This window comes from Copidosoma floridanum, unplaced genomic scaffold (genome assembly GCF_036245765.1).
Source record: "Copidosoma floridanum isolate Cflo_tuat_1 unplaced genomic scaffold, Cflo_Japanese_pri ptg000004l, whole genome shotgun sequence".
Classification (NCBI taxonomy): Eukaryota; Metazoa; Arthropoda; class Insecta; order Hymenoptera; family Encyrtidae; genus Copidosoma; species Copidosoma floridanum.
Window position 1 is genome coordinate 18,163,984 of NW_028321881.1, and position 21,542 is coordinate 18,185,525.

The 21,542-nt window shown below is 32.1% G+C and overlaps 1 protein-coding gene across 3 annotated transcripts in view; it reads left to right on the forward strand.

Moving 5' to 3' along the window:
- Window positions 1-21,542, forward strand: part of Dph2 (Diphthamide biosynthesis 2) — a 371,254-nt gene that overhangs the window by 130,544 nt on the left and 219,168 nt on the right. For all 3 annotated transcript variants that reach the window (XM_089597867.1, XM_089597863.1, XM_089597870.1), the window contains one exon: window positions 13,614-14,089. In XM_089597867.1, coding sequence (XP_089453993.1) covers window positions 13,614-14,089 — 476 coding nt within the window. The remainder of the gene's footprint in view (window positions 1-13,613; window positions 14,090-21,542) is intronic.

Here is a 21,542-nt window from a genome sequence, read left to right on the forward strand (position 1 = left end):
AATGCAAAGCGAGCATGGGGTAAGGCCCCACTAGTATACATGTTGTTTTGTAAAAACTTTTTTTGTAATATTAAAAATGATTAATCATTTTAACAAAACAGCTCTAGGTCGGGAAATCAATGACACCAGTCAAATAATATTGCTCTTTTTGAAAGATCTTCTTTCAGTTATTGAAAATATTTTTCATGAGAGCAAAATGGTTGTGGTTTTTAAAGATATTTTTAAATTCTTAAAATTCATTTAATTAGAAAAAGATCTATTAAATAATAAAAAAAACTTCATAGTTCACATAATAAGTTCTAAAGATATCCAAGCTTCTTACATAGGACCGTGTTCTAGAAGTCTAAACACAAGAATAAATGAACACTAATGATATTGCAAGCATTTAAGCGATAAATCAGCATTAGTGCAACATATGAATATTACATCACCCTAACAAACCTTTCAGTTTGTGATGGTAAAAATTCCAGACGTTGAAAATAATAAGTTAAAGAGACTATCGTCACAAAAGCTTTTTATACCTATTAATCATGATAACGTAAATAAAATGCTTGATACAAACAACTAAAAAAATTGTTATAAATGATTTCTTGACAATAATTCTAGATTGCTTATACACCCTTTCGAGAAAAGGACACAGTGTTCCATCTAACTTGTCGGTGGATCATTGACTCGTACTTTTGGATAGTCGTATGTGTTACTCGTTGTCGTGCATACTTATGCACCAATACATTAGTATTTGGTACCATAAAATCTCGCTCCAAAGCGTTACATTTGTAGTCGCTGATTAAATATCTTAAGTGGTACTATGATTGCTTGTTATGAGACCAATTGTGAGTAAAAAGTGTGTGTAATGCTATTATTTTTTGTAAAAATTTTGTTTTTGTTTTAAAATATTGTATTCCTTCAGATTGAACCTGATGAGGTCCTTGAACTTATTGTACTGTACGGGCCGAAACGTTGTTTAACAAATAAAAAGTTTGACATTGTAGTAATCTGCGGCCACAATTATTTTATTACTATTATCTGCTGTCGTTGGAGCCTTTTAATACATAACCAATTTTAATATTTTATTGAATCTGTCAGACGATTATTTCTTACAATAACTTATACAGCATGAGAAATTATTATTTATCGAACTTGTTCAAAAAAAGAAAATTTTACTTTCATCAATATCTGTTTATATAGCACCACTCTGGATAAGTTACTTAGGCTAATTTATTTTTAATTACCATTTCTATTATTATTAATAAGTGAGATACGAGAGTATGACGAAAATGTTACTCACCTCCCCTCCTTGTATAGGTTCAGTGATAGTAAGAACTCGAACTTGATCGCGTATATCGGAGAACGCAAGAAACCCTCGTTATCTTGTCTAAATCTGTGTACTATTTCAATACAATGATACTATTTCAAAATAATAGATCAAGCTAAGCTTATATACTACAAATATTTTGAAATTAAAATCTGACGGTTAAACGCAAGTTGGGTCTCTAATGTTACTATTATACAACCTGCTTAGTAGTTTCAAAAACACCGAAATATAAGTTGACTAAAGTCTTTGACTTTAACTATATGAAACAAACAACATTATGTCAATGATTGTTACTTCTGTAAAATTCAAGTGTGACACAAGAAGATTAAACGTCATGAAAGTTAATGTTTTTACAGATAATGAAGCTGAAACTGATTTTGATCTGAAAAAAACCGAATGATGATGGTTCTGACATGTGTGATGAAATACAGAAAAAAGTGATACTGGTAACGTATCAGATGATACTTATAGTGGATCTATTCAGCCCGATAAGGAAGATACTACAAAAAGTAAAAAAGAATATCTACGTATTAGAATAGAGCCATCTTAGCAAAAGTCTAATCAATAATATCTAAATGATTCATTTCAAAAACGTCATATATCAAATGAAGTGGCTGGATTATTTGCATCAGAATTTCAAAATCAGAACAAAAGCAAGAAATGACAAAAGGAACCTAAGTCTTAGTGCATTAAAATCGAGAGGAATGCTTCTAAGAATATTTTATAAAAAGTATGATTTATCGTTCTCTACCAAAGTAAAAAATCTTATTGATAACTTCGAGTCAAATTCGTACAACCAATAAATAAAGATTATTTATTGATTTATAAAAGCTGGGTAAAAGTTATTTTCGTTTACAATACGAACTAGTATGTTCCTTCGCCATTGGCTCATTCTTCAGTACTGAAAAAAAATAAAGTACAAGGAAAATGGATGGTAAGTTTGAGAAAATTTGAATATTTTGTCTGTGCTACCAGTCTGCTGGCAGTCTGAATTTACTACATACCTATACCATTCATGCATCTGTGATACAAGGGACAAAAAAAGTCATAAAGAAAAGAAAGGGGCTGTAAGGACATCTTTCGAATCGGGAATGAAAAATAAGTCAATTAATCTTTTGTTAAACTTTTTATGACTTTGATTTCTCTACTGCATATTAAGCTAGCTTTAATGAAATAATTTGTCAAAGCTCACCATCCTAAGTGGAAATAATAGCTTTCGATTGATTGGAAATAATTGTTTTAAAGAATCAGTTAAAAATAAAGAAAATAATAACAGTTTATACAGTCTAGATTTAAGACAGTTGCTAAATCTTATTACTCACAGTTATCTGTCATAAGTAATTATTGAACCTTATTAACACTTTCTACAACTTATTATTTTCCTTGTTTAAAAGATGGATTTCTCTAACAAGAGCCTGTAAAGATTATTTTTATTCATTTTTATAATTTTTTTTATTCGAAATTTTATATAATACAATGAATAAAAGTTTTTTTTATTTACTATTTTCCTATGTTTTTGAGAATGATATTTATGACGGGAAACAAAAAAATAGTAACTAATACTAAGAACTAACGTTACTTGTTAAATTTTATTGCTTGTCTCAAATCTGGTCTTTTATAATTCTTATTATCAGCTGTTATTTTATATTCGTTAAAATCATTTCTGCTTGACATATAAATTGCAAGTGTTTTAAACATTTGGGCTAAGTATTCAGTCATAAAAATGATGCTAAATTAAAGGAATGTATATTTGACGTCCCTGAAATAAGTAGTTTGTTTATAGACATGTATTAAAAACATTTTTGGGCAACAAAAAGCTTTTAGAGCATAAAAGTTTAGTAGCAAAATTAATAAAGAATTACGAAAAGTTGGTATATCGAATGAACTTTAAGCTGTATTTCGTGGATACGCATCTAGATGAATTTCCAGAAAACAATGCAGACTTTAGTGAGGAGCAAGGAGAACGATTCTACTAGGATTTAAAAGAAATTAAACAACGATTTTAAAGTTGGTCAGGAGTGAACATATAGAGATCGAGAGGTCATCTATAAAAGAGAGAAGAAGGTGTTTCGTCCCGAGAGCACGCCAGGACTCATCAGTAAGGCTGATGACGTGCTTCCTGCCTTAGATACAGAAGAGGTGTGGGCTTAGACTGACTCGATCGCGCTTATATATGAATCGTGCGGGAATTTCGCCGCTTGACGGGAGCGATCTATTAGGGCGCTTGGCCACCTGGCGAGTAGAGCCTGAAGTGCGAGAGATGTAAGACGCCACAAATATGCTTGCGGATTACTACTAGATGCTTATGAGAATAAAAAGATGAAGATACCAATTTGACGACAAAAGTAGGCTCAAGAGAAGAAAAATATTAAACTCGTTTTTAAAATGACTAATTTTGGACTTACTGCAAGGACGAACTTCTTTAATATCGTAGTTCTAATGGTAGATTTGTGGTGAGTAAGACAAACAAAATTTAAAAAGGTGTTAGCAGACACTAGCAGAGATCAACTCTTTTCTTTCAATATTTACTGAGTTAAAAAATATTCTGTCGTTTCCAAGTTTTATCAAAACTTGACTTGGAAGCCTCATTGTAGATTCGTGGGAAAAAATACCATAGAAAAAAAAGTCAGACCATCAGCACAGACCAATTTTTTTGTGGATTTGTGTTATTATGGAAATTTAAAATTTACGAATCATTTATAAACTGACAAAAAAAATTAAATCTTTTAGATGCCAGTATTTAGTCTGTTTACGATAGTTTCTAACGATGATAAAAATTTAAACATTTATTTTTTAGGTTCCAGTAATAAAAAAAGTCATCATCGGTTACAAAAATCCATTAAACTGAAAAAAGAAGACCAAAAGGAGAAAGAAAATAATAAAGAGTCGAAAAAAAATCGAAATTATACAAAAAAATTTCAATGCAGGTTGGTGAAAACTCAGTTTCTCAGAATCTTCTGAACGAAGTAAATGCAGAAAAACAGAAGGATTATGAGTGAATGTATTGACTTGAGCTTTTTTGTACTCAGCAGTAAGTTAATTGCGATCTGAAGGTATTACTGGTTTTGCAAAAGTTGTGCGTGATATTTCTGAAGGGAGTCCTACAAAAGTTTTGAAATATAGAAAATCATTGGGATCTGGAAATAAAAATATACCTTTACTAATTATAAAGTTTTATCATGGTTTATTGAACTTAAATTATCTCAAAGAAAATATTAGCTGCTATCAAATAATCATGTGCACAAAAAATCAAGGATGATTCCATCATACAAAAAGCTACTGAAAGCTAAATTTTATTGTTTTTTAGCCGTTGATTTGTCTTGCACCGAAAAAAAGCAGCTGTTAAATTGTAATGTATATTCAATCGTACAATTGATCGCATTATTCTTTATCAAATAGATGTTATAAAATGTTCATCTGAAAAACAACTAGAAAATGTAACCTTAATAGTTAAATAGGGCTGTGACGGTAGTTCGGGATACATAAATATAAGCATAAGATCGATGAAGACGATGTTTATGACAAAAGTATTTTTTTTACCTTTGTTGTCCCATTGCAACTTGTACACAGACACTTTACAACGAAGAAAACTACAATAGCCTGTAAAAGTTCGAGATTGTCATCACAAATATATTGCTGGCCAATTAAAGTCCAATGTGCAAAAAAATCAGTTGGCATGACGAAAAAGGCAGCTTATGACGTAGAAAACGAGATACTTTATGTCAATCCGTTTACAACTACTTATGATGGAAATATTTGTGTGAGTTAAATGTAATTTGTCTTTGTTAATAATAGATACAAAAGTATGCCACTCATTGACAGATACAACATCTGCAGTGCGTTGTTACACGTGCAGTTTAACATAAAAAAATTTTAACAACATAGATTGAGGCAGGCTGGTACGGAAAAGGAGAAAAAAGTCAGTTTGTAACAAAAAAAATCACTACCAACTGTTTTTAAAAAGAAATGGGCTTAAATTTTGTCCAACCGAAAGCTGCAAGTGGAAACATAAAACATGGTTGTAGTTTTCTTAAAAAGTATTTTAAAGCGATTAATTTGCAAAAATAACTGAAATTAATCAGGGTACAATACGTAATTTTTACTTCATACTGCAAGCCATATCAAGTAGACATAGTATTAATTAGGACTAATTTAGACATTATAGTATGAAGTTAGCTAGAATTATCATAGAAAAGTTTGATTGGTTTTGCATGCAAACTTTACTACATGAACTACTAATTTATGGTCCAGAAATCATAAAAGATTTAGTTTCACCTAATGGTCAAAAGATTTTTAGTAGCTTCTCACCCATATATTTGTAGCTATAGAAAAGTGCCAACTAAATTTCTAAAATCTTTATCAGCAGATTCTATTGATTTATTGTCGTCTGCATCATTATAACTTCATAACATAAGAATATACGTTTTCTAATCATTGTACAAGTTATACCATAACTCCAAAGTCTACTTTCGTGTATAACCTATAATTTTCTATTTTGATAAACAATTTTGTGAAAATCTGAAAAATGTACCTAGAGTACATTTTTTTAGTATAAATAAAAATTACCTAATTGTAAAAAATAAAAAGTGTACGAAAAAGCTTCAAAATTGTTGCATTACGCCATATTGGAATGGCCATTTTGAATTTCGTAATTCTGACGATGGATTCATGACCAGTTACCCTAGAAACCCTGGAGTACGAGGTTTCAATTCAATCCTTGAAGTTTTCGAATTATGGACACAAAAATTCCGCAATATCAGGCCCACGATTTTAAATTTCATACTTTTGACGTTGGATTTTCGATCAGTGACGCTAAAAACTCCTGACTACGAGGTTTTAGGTCGATTAACTAGTTTTATATTATTCTATAATATAATTATAAATACAAAAAAATATACATGAAAGAATATGTATAAAAAATACATAAAGAATAATAGCTGCAAAGTGCGGCCCTTGGCCGCACTGTGATGCTTGGAGGTGAGCTGCACAATCTATAGTAATTAATCTCAAAGTTCTATGATAACTTCTAGCTTAGGGTACTTCAGCATTGCTTCAACTCTTTCCAGAGTTGGCATCTGCATTAATTTTGTAGCCCAAGTATGTGACATCAGCAGGTGTGGTCCTGCAGTTGCTAAAGTTTATAGTAAGATTTAACTGACGTAGTTACTTCAGGATGGCACGTAGATGAAGCAAACGTTACTCCTTAGTCTCCTTGGTCTCTGAGTACACGATGATATCATCGACGTAATAATACACGAACTTTAAATCTCTAAATACAGCATCCATAAAATGCTAAAACATTTGGGTTGCGTTTTTTAGACCAAATGGTATTACTACGAATTCATATAGGCCGAAGAGGGTCGTAATTGCAGTTTTTCACACATCTTCCGCTGCCATTCATATCTGGTCGTACGCTTTTACAAGGTCCAACGTGTTGAACATTTTCTTGTTGTGAAGCCATGGAAAAAAATTTTGTATAAGTGGTGGTGAGTATCTATCTGGGACAGTTTTGGAAGCCTCCAGTCTTCGTATTCTTCGCACTCTATATGTAGCAGGCTTACCCATGGGCTGTAGGATGGCCTTATTATGCCTTGTTCTAAAAGAAGGTTTATGGATGTTTTTGCTACTTGTAGTTTATCTTTGGTTAATTTTTGAGGTCGTTCTGCAACTGGTGAGCTCTCTGTCACTATATTATGAGTGACTATCGTCTCCGGAAATGAGCGGTGCTTAGCTAGGGGCCTGGTTAGATTGCCTTACTCGCTGATCAAAACTACAAACTAGCTATAATGCTATTAGGATAAGTTGTGGGATATTACGTACACATTGGATGTTTAAAGCTGCCCAATGGACCTTTACAGTCCAGTGAGACTGGCAGTAAAATTAGTATGTTGCATGCTTGAATCATTAACAGTATAATTTGCTATAAGCGTTCAACAGTTTTCTAGCAAAAACTCGATAAGTTTGTTTCGAAAGACTCTTACAATCTAATATGTAGAGTTAGATTAAAGAACCTTATAGAACATACAAAAAGTAAAAACCATTTTAATAACATAATAAAATAACTGTCCATTTAAGTACATTTCTGTATGAAAAAAACGATTTTTGGTTATTCAGAAACTCATTTATAATCAGAATGACAGTGATAAAATTTTTGTGTTTTAAATTTCTCATACTAAAGCATTACCAAATTATAAATTTATTTTAATTCGTTTTATTTTAAAGATCACTTTAGGAATCTGTAACTAGCATAACACGTCATGTCCAAAAATTTTGTTAAATGTGTGTTTAAGATGTTAAAAGAATAGCAGTGTGCATGCTGCAAATATCTGCAGACTCAAAAAAGTAATAGTGACATGCTGGAAACTTACATTTTCTAGTTGTCTTGAGACTGCCACTTAGCTAAAAATTTTATTGTACTGACAGATTATCAAATAATATCCATATGAGGTTAATAGTCCTAATAGAGACAGAAGTAAAAAAATTTTCATTTATAGACTCACTTTTCAAAAATGATGTAGTGTTTTGTTTTTCGATTATATTATTTTTTTAGCTGCCATCTGCTGATGATTATTGTAAATTTTTACGATACATCTGTATAAACCTTTTATTTTGATTTCTGTATACGAGTATTATTCTTTGTGTGTGAACAATTCATTTTAGTTTGTATATTCTAATATTTTTGTTTTACAGAGCATTTAATACATAGGCTGATTCACTTGTTTTGCTTGTATGTGTACGTAATGAGCTTCACAAATATATTTTTAGTCTTCTTTTATATTCTTCTTCGAGAACTTAGGAGATTTTAACTTCTATATTACTGTCAAATTTGTGTAGATCTTATTTATTATTATTAGACAACATTTTAAAAATAACTCTTCAAGACGAGTAATTGAATCGCTTAGTAGCTTAGTAAATCATCGATTAAGTTTGTTATTTTTAACTATGTATTCCCGAACACAATATCCATAATTGAGTGATGCCTACTACATGAGTTTCATTAGTCATCTAAAATCGTCGCATCCTTCCTCTTAAAAATAAAAAAAATACAAAAATAATTAATAAATAATTAAGACAACACTATGAGACTTGCTGATACCAGGAAGAAATTCTAAGCATTACTTAAATTTTAGCGAGTTGAACATTTTGGACCAAAGTCTATGATGAGACCAGTAATATGACTTTACCTACGTTTTTTGTGGTACATAGAAAGTTCTTACATATTCGTGAATACGTTTTTAATGCAGCACATAACTTTGGTGAAATAAAGTTAAGTCACTCCTCTCGGACTCATCTCTGGACTAGATTGTGCAGCTGTTTGACATTTTTCCTGATGCTGTCATGTGTGGTACCAAATAGCAAGATTCATGCATGAAAATGGAGTAGCGCTCCCAATATGACTATTTTATCTGAGTCTGATCTTTCCGGGATCGTTTTTACAGACTCAGTCTGTAGGGTGTGATGTGGGTCATGAAAATCACAGACCGTAGATTCGCATTCAATACGTGAATGCAAACTTACTGTCAGAGCATCATCAAGAGGTTCACGGTCTTATCGGGAACCATGACATTGACATTCTCTGTATGGTTGAGACCTGGCTTACTCCCGACTGCGATTTATTTCTACATGAGTTGGATAGGTATAAATTGGTTGGGAACGATCGATGCCTCTGCTTTCAGAACGGGTAAAAGGAAGTACATGCAGAGTGGTGGAGTGGTCTGTAATGTCCATAAGGATATTGCTATTAGTTTTTTGGATTGACCACAAATTAGTTACTACAATATAATAGAATATTTACTGATTGACATAATGAAATCACCTACTCAAAAATTACTACTGTAGTGTAATAGAAATACCACATTTGAACCCCGTTTCAAATAATGAGAAATACTCCACCAACAAAAATATCGTCGTATAGATGAGCAACAAAGTAACGAATATCCGTCTTTAGCAACATCTGAAAATTAGTGACAAGATATTTAAAAAACTCACAAAAGTGAAAAATCACATTTTTTTTAAATTACTAACAAACTTGAGACTGCGTAGAAAAATGTTTTAAATAATAAAAAGCCTTGTAAAAAGACCTACAAACCCCCGCAAAAATGTCTAAAATCGGTTAATTTATTCATCCACAAAGTTGGGAAAACCATCAAAATATGCTTTTCTTTGATTGTTAATAACTAACAAGTTCTGATACTATGCAATTAACGAATAAGTGCTGATTATGCATCTTAACAGCTTAAATAAGCCCTCAAAATTTCAAATCGATTAGTTCAATAGTTACTGCAGCCTTCATACAATAAGGCAACAACCGAGTAAATACCATAAGTAAACCTGGTATAAAAAAGAGAAGATATGACAGAAATCACTAGTGAAGCATAAAGAGCAGCAGCAGCAAATGAAAAACGCTGTACACTGTGGAGGACCAGGCATTTAGTTTGGAAATGCAAAAAACTACAAGTGTTGATGAATGACAGAAAAACTTTGAGAGACAAAGAAAAAAAAAGAAAAGGAAATTACAACTTTTTTCAGATTCCAGGACAGTACGTAAGAGACTACCGCTCACGTAAGCGAAATAGAGAGAAAGAGAAGAGAACTACAAGTGTTGATAAATGACAGAAAAACTTTGAGAGACAAAGAAAAAAAAAAGAAAAGGAAATCACAATGATTTACAGATTCCAGGACAGTACGTAAGAGACTACCACTCACGTAAGCGAAGTAGAGAGAAAGAGAAGAGATGCCGACACAAAGGGCATAACCAACTTTAAGAGACAAAGGAAAAAAAAGAAAAAGAAATTACAATTATTTTCAGATTCTAGGACACTACGCAAGAGACTACCACTCACGTAAGGGAAATAGAGAGAAAGAGAAGAGATGCCGACACGAAGGGCATAACAAACCTGCAAAAAGTAGTGATTTAAGTAACAATTATTACAATAGTAGCCACGAAACAAAAACAACAACTACAATGACAGGTATAGTAATTACAACCCTAGACGTGATAACTGTAATGAAAAACGTAGAAATGGTGACTTGTATAATAATTACAACTGGGACACATTCAGCTGTTATGAAAATGGCTATAAAAATAAAGATAGCAGGGGCGATTATTACAGGGCTTATATCAGGCACAGACCGCTACAAGGTTGGTACATCGAAAAAATAGCATACACGGCCTTGACAGCAGAAGAGAAAAATCTGCTTCTTTAAACTTGCAGGATGTTCTACATGGTTTTAAAACGTTAAACGTAAGCTAGAGAGAGAGAGAGAGAGAGAGAGAGAGAGAGAGAGAGAGAGAGAGAGAGAGAGAGGTGTGTGTTCGGCAAGGGAGAATGTGCGAGAATGGGGCCGCAGACGACGGAGGAAAAAAAGACAATGGAGGTGGAAATGCACCACAACAGCTTGAGTACTTTCGCAGCGCAGAAAAAAACTGAATGTACTACAGCAGAGTATAAATACCCTTCTACACAGCAGAATGAAAAACTCACAAAAAAAGGCATAAGAGCCCACAAAAAGGATAATCGGACAAAGGTGCTGGATACCCTCGTAAAGAATGACAAACGCATGCTTGTAAAGTGTAATAAATCAATATGTTAGATTCCCAAAATAACCAGCAAACTTGCGAGAACGCGGCATATGCCTCCCTTGGCCTAATTATGGGGGCTTTAATTAAAGAATGATAAGCGACTTTTTATGCGGGTATAGGTGAAGAGATTTTGATTATAAAGGAAAGTTTTGTGCACTTTATATGTCATCTTCCATGACTTTCCAATTGACATAAGAAAATTATAGAGTAAGATACTTTTAAGCGATGCTAAGGCCAGATAAACACCGATGATGGTATCATTAAATTAGATGAAGTAAAGATACGGATTTTAAATAAATTTGGAACCAATTATTAGAATGTAATTATAGTGGGTGATTTAAATTCAAATTTATTGGCTGAGGATAACCATTTAAAGTACTAACATGGGTTAATAGCTGAATATTTACAAAAAACACAATTGTGGCTTGATGTTATCTTGGTCGATTCAGATCACAAAGTAAAACTATTGTATCAGTTGGCTTTTCCGTGAGTTCCAGTAAGTAAACGATACTGTTGAGTCTTTTCGTGATCTCACTGTTGGATTAGTAGAACAACTGGCACTTTAGTAAAAAAAAAAAAAGGATCAGAAAAGCGCTGGTGCCAAGGATTGATCCAAATATTCGTCAGCAATGTTAGCAGCGTGATAGGCTGTATGGATCGGTTCGTAAAACTAATAACTGAGTCTTATTTGCTGCGTATAGGTGGCTGCGCATGTTGATCTAAGGCCTGAATAAAGTGGAGAAGAAGCGTTATCTCAGAAACCTTTTATCGGGATAGTCCGATCAGGCAAAGTGCTGACATATACAAGGTCGTTTTGGCCTGACTGTGAGTAGAACGCATTCGCTGCCTAATGCCATTTCTCTGGAGGTACTACTAAGGTATTATGAATTGATACCATGCACTCATTCACCATGCGCTACGACTGAGCTAAATTTTATATAGAGTCGTGTTTCAAACGTTGAGGTGGTTTTTTATTTTCGACTGCTAGGCGTAAAAGTTGTGGTTCTGATAAAAGGTGTTCTTTGATATCGCCTATGCAGTCTGCATTGCTAAAAGTAATTCACGGCATTAGGGTTGGTATGGATAAACTTCAATTTCTTAATAGAGGCAATTAATTGGTTGCATTTTTATGTCTTGGATCGGTCCTTTAGCCTTCTTGACGTTAATAGTGGACTGATTGCATCTGTGCTGTGCACCTTGGGGGTTTCTCATAGTTATTCACCTGACCCTATATTGTTTATAGCATTTAGGAATTCGGTACTTAGTAATCTTTGTGATTGTAAAGCAATGATATTTGCTGGTGAGCTCCAGATCTACCTACAGTCGAGGCCTCAGGATCTGCCAATCAATAATTGCACTCACAAATAAGGATGTAAAAGCTGTGGTTAGATGGTCCGAAAACTGGAGAATAATGCTTCATAATGAGAAGGCTTGTGTGGTCTTATTTGCCTCGGTTCAATATCATATGCATATAAGCAAGAAACCACTGCCATGGGTTTTGGTTAGGGATCACTACATACCATTTTGAGTAGCATTAGGTCTCTGGGTGTGACTGTCTATAGTAACCTCTCGTAGAATACACATATTTTTGATTTTTGCTCTAGGATGAATGGAGTTTTATATCGTTTGCGTTACAGGGGTAGCCTGCTATTGGTTCGATTATGCAAATTGTTTGCTAGTGTCTTAGTATTGCCCCACTTTGAGTATTAATATTTGGTTCACATGAACCTCTCGGACTATCTTGATTTAAAGTTAACTAGGCTTGTGAACTCTGTTGTGCGTTATATTTTTTGTTTAAAATGTGTCGTACTCGTCAACCTCATGATGCTCGACTGAGTTGGCTTATTTTGCCTGGGCGTAGAAATTATCAACTTGGTCTTGTTATGTAATCAATCTTACAAACTGTGTCCTCGAATATTTAAATAGTCTCTTTCTGGACATTGGCTTGTTATGTCACTCAACAAAAAAATGATGCATCGAGAATTAGATATATAAATTGATTGAATCTAAATTCTCAATTACTTAGAGTGCTGTTACGACTGATTGTTCATTGGGTTGAAATTGTATGGAAGCGTTTAATCTGGCGTAGTATAATGATTGTGTCTGTGTCGTAGGTGCAAATAATTTGGTTGCGCCCAGTTTCGTCTTATTTATTGTTGTGTATTATTATACTTATCCCAAACTTGAAAAATTATACCAATCTTTTGTGATCTGGATATTTTATTCGTCGAATTAATAAACTTTTATTAATCAGTCTGTCCTTATTTATAGTTCTTAATGGTGGAAGCACAAACTTTCGACCTAGTACCTTTTGCATGTGTTTATGAAGTCTAGCTTTTTTTTATTCATGGTATGAAAGAGATTTTAAACATATAATTTTAAGATAAAGTATCTTACTGTTAGGAATGCATTAGAATATATTAAACGCCAAAGTCAGTTTCTTAATGTTATAGTTCGTTCACTTATCTAAATTTGTAGACACTTTTTTGGTTGCAGCTGTCTACGTATCTTGATTTTTTATGTAAATTGTAAGTGCGATATGGTGTTATTGTCTTTTAATCTTTCTCTTGTCTTTTTATAATACAAACATTTACATTATTGTACATTTACATTAACAGGAAATACACTTGTGTGTATTATATGATAATTTATAAACATATTTACGTAACCTTAAATTTGCAATATTATTCAACCATTTGTCTGTAATTTTTTCAGTTAAAATTTATGAAACAATCAAGCCAAAGTATAAAAACATAATTTTATCAAGATTAATATGTGATTCAAACATATCTGCACTAAAAACAGCAAATAATAGTAATCCAATTATCATTGGTAGAAGTTGTGATGTGACGATAAATTTTAAGGGGTATGATGGCTTTTACCTAGGACCTAATAATCACACTTTTCAAACTTTGGCAATAAGTTTACCAGTAAGAAAATGGCACTATTATCAAGATTTAAAAGTATCTACGTTTGACCTACTTCATTTTCCATGGTTGAAAAAAAAAAACTACCTAATCGAAAAAATCAGAGACTCAGAGCGATTTGGATTATTAATTGCATCATTGAATGTAAGCGAGCACGTAAACATTCTTGAATCAATCAAAACTATTCTTAAAAAAATGTCAAAAAAAATTTATACATTTAGTGTAGGAAAAGTGAACCCATCTAAGCTTGCAAATTTTCAAGAGGTAATAAAAAACCATTTATTATTTATTAAAATATCATTTACACTTCAGTTTTTGTGGTTTGATGTAATTTAATGTAGTTTTTAAAAATAATACTTTTATAATTTACAAAAATTTTATAATATAGGGTATGTTATGTACTCTTTATAATTTGCAGGATCCTCATTCACACCAGCAATTAAGGCATATGCCTTTTTTTCAATTTCTGTAACTACAATTCTAACATCTAAATCATTGACATCCAATTGAGTTATGTCAATGACACCTGGAAAAATTGTATCATTAACTAGAGTAGGTCCTTATACGTTTTCTTAAGGGTACACTCTCTCCTTTTTGGTTGTCGTTGCTTTTTTTCACTATTTTTTCTTCCTTTATTTCTAATAAGCCTTTATAAATGTCTTTGCCAAAATTAATGAACCATTTATCTTGTTTTATATGTATATTGTTGTAATTATAGTTTTATATCTTATCTCTTTCAATGATGTCTTCAAAAATTAACGTTTCATGAAATCGGAGATCTTGGCTTTCATAGAATTTTCCGTCTTTTCATTTAAAATAGGTGCACCCAGTCGGTGTGTAGCCAGCCCATACATCAGAAAAGCCATGTGAGTAGAAGTAGGATCTAATATTCCTTTGGATCTTTAGTAATTATCCACACAACAACCTGCTTCACCTAAAGATTTCACGTGATATGCCATCCTTTACATTCTTAATATTTAAAAATTAGAAATTTGATGAGTAAAAGGGCATTTTCAATATGATATGTATTTTAGTACACTGATTACAAGAAATATGATTAAAAGTTTTTTTAATTGGTGGGTCAATGGTAAAACTGTTCTTCAATGTTTACTTTCTTAATATCTTGTAAACAGTATCAGGTACACATAAAACAAAAATACAAGCATGTAGGGCAGAACATTTATTATTAAAATGTTTTTTTACTTATCTTTTAAAACACACCAACTTTTGTGAAAATAAAAAATTATAAAAGACATCTTTAGACATTGTAAGAGAAAGTGAAAAGGAGAAAGCAGCCTCTGCCAAACCTAGCCTGACGATCTTCATGCTTCACCACATGCAGTGCAGGTAGACAAAGTTCATGTATTGGTGTGGGGAGAGAAGCAAGAGAAGAGACAGCAGCTGAGCAGGCAACCAGGTACTGCTAGATTGAATTTTCATTTTTTAGCTTACAGTGAGAGGCTAAGATTTTTTTCAAAGTCTAAAAAAGCTTGTAACGGTAAAAAAAGTCTCCGAGGGACACGGTTTTTTCATGTTTTTCGGAATTTCCCATTGATTGGGTATAGTCTCAAGTTAGAGTATTTTTTAAAAATTTTTTTATAAAATCTGTTGAACTAGTTGGTATTTATGACTTACAGTGAACTTAAAAGATAGTACGATAAATTATAATTCGCACAATACTGAAATAATGTATTCCAATACAATAGTACACAATCATTTAGTATAACTATACCGTAGAAAACTAAAGAAACTCAAGAATTTCTTGTAACGTAAGTATATTTTGCGTAAATCAATCTTATAATTTTACCATCTACATTATGACAATATGATACGTAAAGGCTCCCAAGGTTTCAACCACCATGGTCTTTTCCATCATTGTGAAATTAGCATTAAAATTACTGCACTAATAAACAGTGATAAAAAAAGTATTATAACTATACTAAAAATTACTTTATTTTTAGGAAAGTAAAGAAATTCTTACGTAATGACGCAAATGATGACTCTAAAAGTAATTTATATTGTATTTTTAATAACTATTATTATGCAGCAGCTCTACAAAAATTAGTACACGGCGTAATAAAAATTACTATGTCTAATATAGTAAAAATTTTGATGGTATAATTTCTTGCCACTCAACATGTAAATTTTATTGTAATCGTTTTAATATATCCCACATTCTAAAGTATAATATGCTTTGTTACATAGTAAAATTTTTAATTCCACTGCATTGCTGTTCAGTATAGTAAAAATTACTATGTTCAAAAGTAATTTCGTACGATGTCTATAGGTATATACGCCTATTGAGTTTCAAATTTAAGGTTATATTAACGTTGTGGTGACTAGAAACATATTTTTTGATTTATCAGGGTTAAAAATTGATACGTGCTAATAATTAGTTTTGAATCGACTAATTATCCGTTGTTGATACTGTGGACTACAAGAAACTCTTTAATTTTTATCTGTATTGTCTGCATTATAAACAGTACACGTTCCCACGTGTACTTAATCCATATTGGTGTGGACATAACTTTTCGTGATCTAGTGGTTGCGCAGCCTGATTCAGAAGCCGAAGGATGGAGGTTCAAATCCTAGTCACTGCAGATCTTTTTTAAAATAATATTTTTAAAACACATTTATATCTGTTTACTATAAAAAAAAATCTATATACATTCAAACATTTATATGTATATATATATGTATATATATCTTATTTTTAACACACACACACACATATATATATATATATATATATATATATATAATCTTTCTGTTCTCTCACTTTAATATGAAAATTTTTTCTGAACAAAGAAAAAATTACTATATTGAAAAGCAAATTTTGATAAAATCTGATTTTACTATGTAGCACAGTAAGTTTTACAATATGGCGAATATGTCTCCACTTTCCTGTAAAATAAATTAATTTTTATGATAGCTGTAACACTTTTTTTAACACCACTTTTCTTAGTGTAAAACAATAAGGACCAATAATGTAAAAAGTCTTGACAATAAGCTTGATTGGAAACAGTTTGTTAGGGCAAAATAATTCTTTTTTTGGCTTTTTTCAGTTATTATTGATTATTTAAAAAACTGTCGTTTCAAGAGAATAAATTTCACATAACAGTTGTTCCTACAATGATATGAGACACGAATTAGGTATTTAAAAAAATGAAAAATATGCTAAAAAACAAAAATTTAAAATTAACCATTTTGTAATGTGACACCAGTTGCAATGTTTTTAATTCAATTTATGGCATAAAGTAGTACTGTGATACATCGATCTACGGTTCACAGTTTAATGAAGTTAAGTTTTACTGAGCATAAAAATAATTCAGCCAAATCATTATGAATCTAGGGTACGTATGAAAAAAGTTATGGGCATATAAATTTTAGCAGGTTTTATATGTAGTCTTATGGAAAGCAGCGGTTTTGGCTTGTTCATTTAAAATGGCTCCAGTGTCCTCAACGTTAAAATTATAAATAACCCAACCTAGGTTAATAAAATTGAATTACATTCTTTGAATTCCCATCTTTCTATTCGTATAAAAAAAAATGAAGGTTGACGTTGAAAGTTGTAAGAAATCATGCTTACAAAATCGTAGTTTTAAGACGGGTTGGATAGGAAATGCAAGCTTACGCGATATACAACCTACTGCTGCACTTATATAAATAACCCGTAAGGTGTAAAAAACATACTATCTTGTATATATTATTACGCAGTTTTCGATGACATGAGAAAAGTGTCTTGTTATCGAACAAAATCTTTAAATAATCGGAGACTAAGTATACAGTTGCGAGTGCAAGTCAGCTCTCAGCTGTCTGCATTCTGCAGAGTACATATATATAGGTATAACTACTGTTGAACTTAGGAGCGTATCGTAACAGTTCATCAATTAGGGCACCATAAAACTTTTTTGTTTTCTTATATTGACTCACTAAAGTAATAGATAAAATGTAGAATATGGCTAACAACAGTCTCTACGATAATTTTATACCATATTTTAAAGAAAATAATGATTAATTTTAGTCTCCCCATTTTGATACGGCACTAGGCGCTGGAGCCACCTTAAGTATTGCAAAATATCTGCCGCTGAGATTTGAATAAAAATTGGTAGAGCAATGAAAATAACAAAAAAAAACATTCTGCTTACCTTAAAATTAGGATTGGGTACATATGAAAATGGTAACATGTGATACAATAAATAAAAAAAATGATGTTTAACAAAAGGCAGGCTGCTACAATACGAGTGTGGTACCATCGCAAAATAGGTAAGAGCACGCGCTGTTCAAAACATAATACAGTTAATGGATAAGTTCATACATTTTTGAATGAAAAAATGGATTCATACTGTTTTAAAAATAACATTTTACAATATAATTTTTTTTCTGCTTCAAAAACATGAAATTAAAATTTTTTCTATCAACGTTAAAAGGAATGCTATCTCTTTTCATGCTTACAAATTGGATTAATCGTTTAATAAGAATGACCATTTATGAAATAGAAATAAAATGGAAATGCATAAATTATTACATAAAAAACAACTGAATAATAATGGAACACATAATTAATTTTTATTGATATGTATACAACATCTTAGATACAAAGGTAATTAAAGTCTTAGATTTTTATTATTGACAAATATGACAATATTATTGCGGTAGATTTTTTAGATAATCGTGTAATTTAGTTGAAACTTGTTCATTTTTGGTAATTCTTATGCAACCGTTTTTATCTGCATTAAAAAGATTGACCCACCTTCGAACTTTTTTTTTGTACGTACTACTAATTTGTTCGTGAGTAATATTTGAGATTTTAAATTTTGTCATGATTTCCTTCAGAATCATTACATTGCTGATAGCCATTTATTTGAAAGTTGCAAGCTAAATTTTCTAATTTATTTTTGCTCTTCTTTCCTTTAATTTTTGTGTAACTGGAAGAGTGTCGCAGAATTCCTAAGCCCTAGCTTGAAAATGATTAATCATATGTACTGTTTCCATCACAGTTATCAACCTGAGTAATCGAAATTACAATTGTGTGCAATTCAAACGCACTGTCTGTTAAACGAACACAAGGATTTGCACAAACTGAGAATCGCTTTAGACAACATGATAGTGATGACAGTGGTTTCGTAAAAATGAGATCTTCTTTCGATTACTCGTAGACTATGAACTTGACTAGATTTCTCTGTGAATTTTTTAATGGGATTGATGTATACTGCGTACTCATTTTTATCGCATTTTGCAGCTGTTTGCAAAACATCAGAAGTTGTGGAGAATCCGCAGGTTTCCTAGCCAAAGAAAATGATGATTGGATCAACATTACTATTTATCACAGTTATTTCAATCGTTTGACGTTCATACGTGATTCCCTCTCTTTTTAAGTTCAGATTTATACTTTTTTAAATAAATACATTTGTATTTCGCCCAAATTTTTTTTCAAATTTTTTTTTTAATCAAAAGTGTCTATTTTATTACAGTGATTAGCAGTATGTTTTGCAGGCGACAAATTTAGTATTGTAGTTAATGGCATCTAGTATTGCTCGCCCATATTTTTTTATTTATTACACAGGCCACTGTAATATCACTAGCAGCAGTTTCACCATAAAGTCTGGTTCGGAGTTTTACTTACAATCATTAAATTTAGGCTTCCATTACCATTACTAGAGGCTCCAGCGACAAATTGACTAGACTTGGAAGCAAGTAAAATAAAAATCTCTTTTGAAGCTTCTAATAATAGTTCACTATAAAAGCCATCGCAAAAATTTGTGTGCTTATAATTATTAGGTTCAAGGTAATGACCACACTAACTTCCACAGTTATCATGGATATTGAAAGCAAGATAAGGTATATTCTTAATAGCTTTTGCCATCGCTTCCCTGTGACCTTGATCCTGAGAGATTCTGTATGTAAAGCATGCAAGGGGGCACTTCTATTTATAATATACGCCTTACATTTATATTTAGATTCTTCTATACATTATATTTATCCTTGAAATAGAAAATTCAAGGGTACACATTTTTTTTATTTGAAACGCGAAAATTCAAATTTGAACGCCGCGTGCGAAGAATGTGCGTCTAGTACGTTAAGAAAACGCTAGAGCGCGTTTACCTAAAGAAGGAGAAACCTGCTACTCAAAAGGAAACAACGTTGGCATAAAAGGCACCAGCGCGCAATGTAAAAGGAGTCCTCTTCCAGCGAACCTGGGACGCGGAGATCCGCTGTTACCCAGACCTGGAACTCTCCCGTGCACCGGTACATCACCACGACGAGCACAAGGTGAGAGAAAGAGACCAAGTACGAAGGCCGAGAGCTGAAAAGTAAGTTTGCACTCCACCAATATGTAACACTTGTACTAATCGGTTCATAGTTGGACTTTCGGTGCTCGACTGCTTTAAGCGTGGAGACGACGCATCCCCAAGTAGTCAAGGCACTAGGGTTAGCGACCACGTTCTTAGGGGAAGTTCCTGGGTCGACGACTTGAGCAGTGCTCAAGACACCCAAGGGCCCTGAGAACGACCTAACCCTACGTGACTTGGTAGGATAGGTAGTTACCTAGCATTAACCTTCCGTGGTTGTACTAAAAATTCGTGCTAGTTTAACCTAACGTGTCTAAGCGGAGATATTAAGGAGGAAAAATTCAAATTGTCGTTCATGTAAAATTTTCTATTAAACAAAGGCGGATGAATTTTAAGTACATTCTAAATTATCGAGTATATTATATATTTCCTTTTTACATTATTAACGTAAATAATCTTGATTACTCAAATATAATTAATACATGTAGAAGTTGAAGATACGATTTCCTTAGAATTATATGATTGAAAAATATAAGATGATTAAAAATAAATTGATTGTACTTATTTAAGTAAACCTTTCCCTCCACGTATGATTGCGAGTTCTTTTTTTTACAGTTTAAGATAAAAACTAGAATAATAGCTGTTAAGGTATTAATGAAATTGTTTATATGAACTGAGAATATTGTCTGTATCCCAAAAAGGGCAGGAACAAATTAAAAAAGATATTAGATTTAGAAAGATATTAAATAAGTTAAAAAAGACATTAAATTAATTAACTTAAGGGAATATTCAGGAAACGATGAGAATTCAATAAAGTAATAATCAAAAAACAATTTCTGTATATTGTGCAGGAATTAATTGATTATTCAACAGATAAATTTTGAAACTTTCTAATAATCATTTCAAATATTTTATATATTTTATATATAATCGGCAATCCGAGCTACTGCGCTCTCTTACACAGGGCAACGAACCCGCCCTCCGACATATAAACACTAACATTGTGTATGTGTCGGTTCCTAATCTTAGAGTTTCCTCGGTACCGATAATGTTCTTAGCCGATTGTTACTACCACTAATTAACCGGGGTTATACTCAAAGAAAGGGAAGTCGTAAGCATTTCATTAAATATTGAATATTCAAGCTAGTCAACTTTTTGTGGTTTTTATTTATTTTATACAGGGTGCTCCCCACTCCTTTGATAGTATTTTTCTTATCCGATTGCTTTACTACTTTATGATAGGATGCTTGACGTACAGCACAAATAGAGCTACTATCTGATGTAAATACTTCAACTTCTAAATGACAAACCTGCAAAATAGAATTATTTTTTGTGAGTAACAATGTAGCTTTTGGCTCCATTGCTTTAGCACTCCCAGCAAAAACTGACAGCAAAACAGTGTCCAACATTAATTGTACTGATAA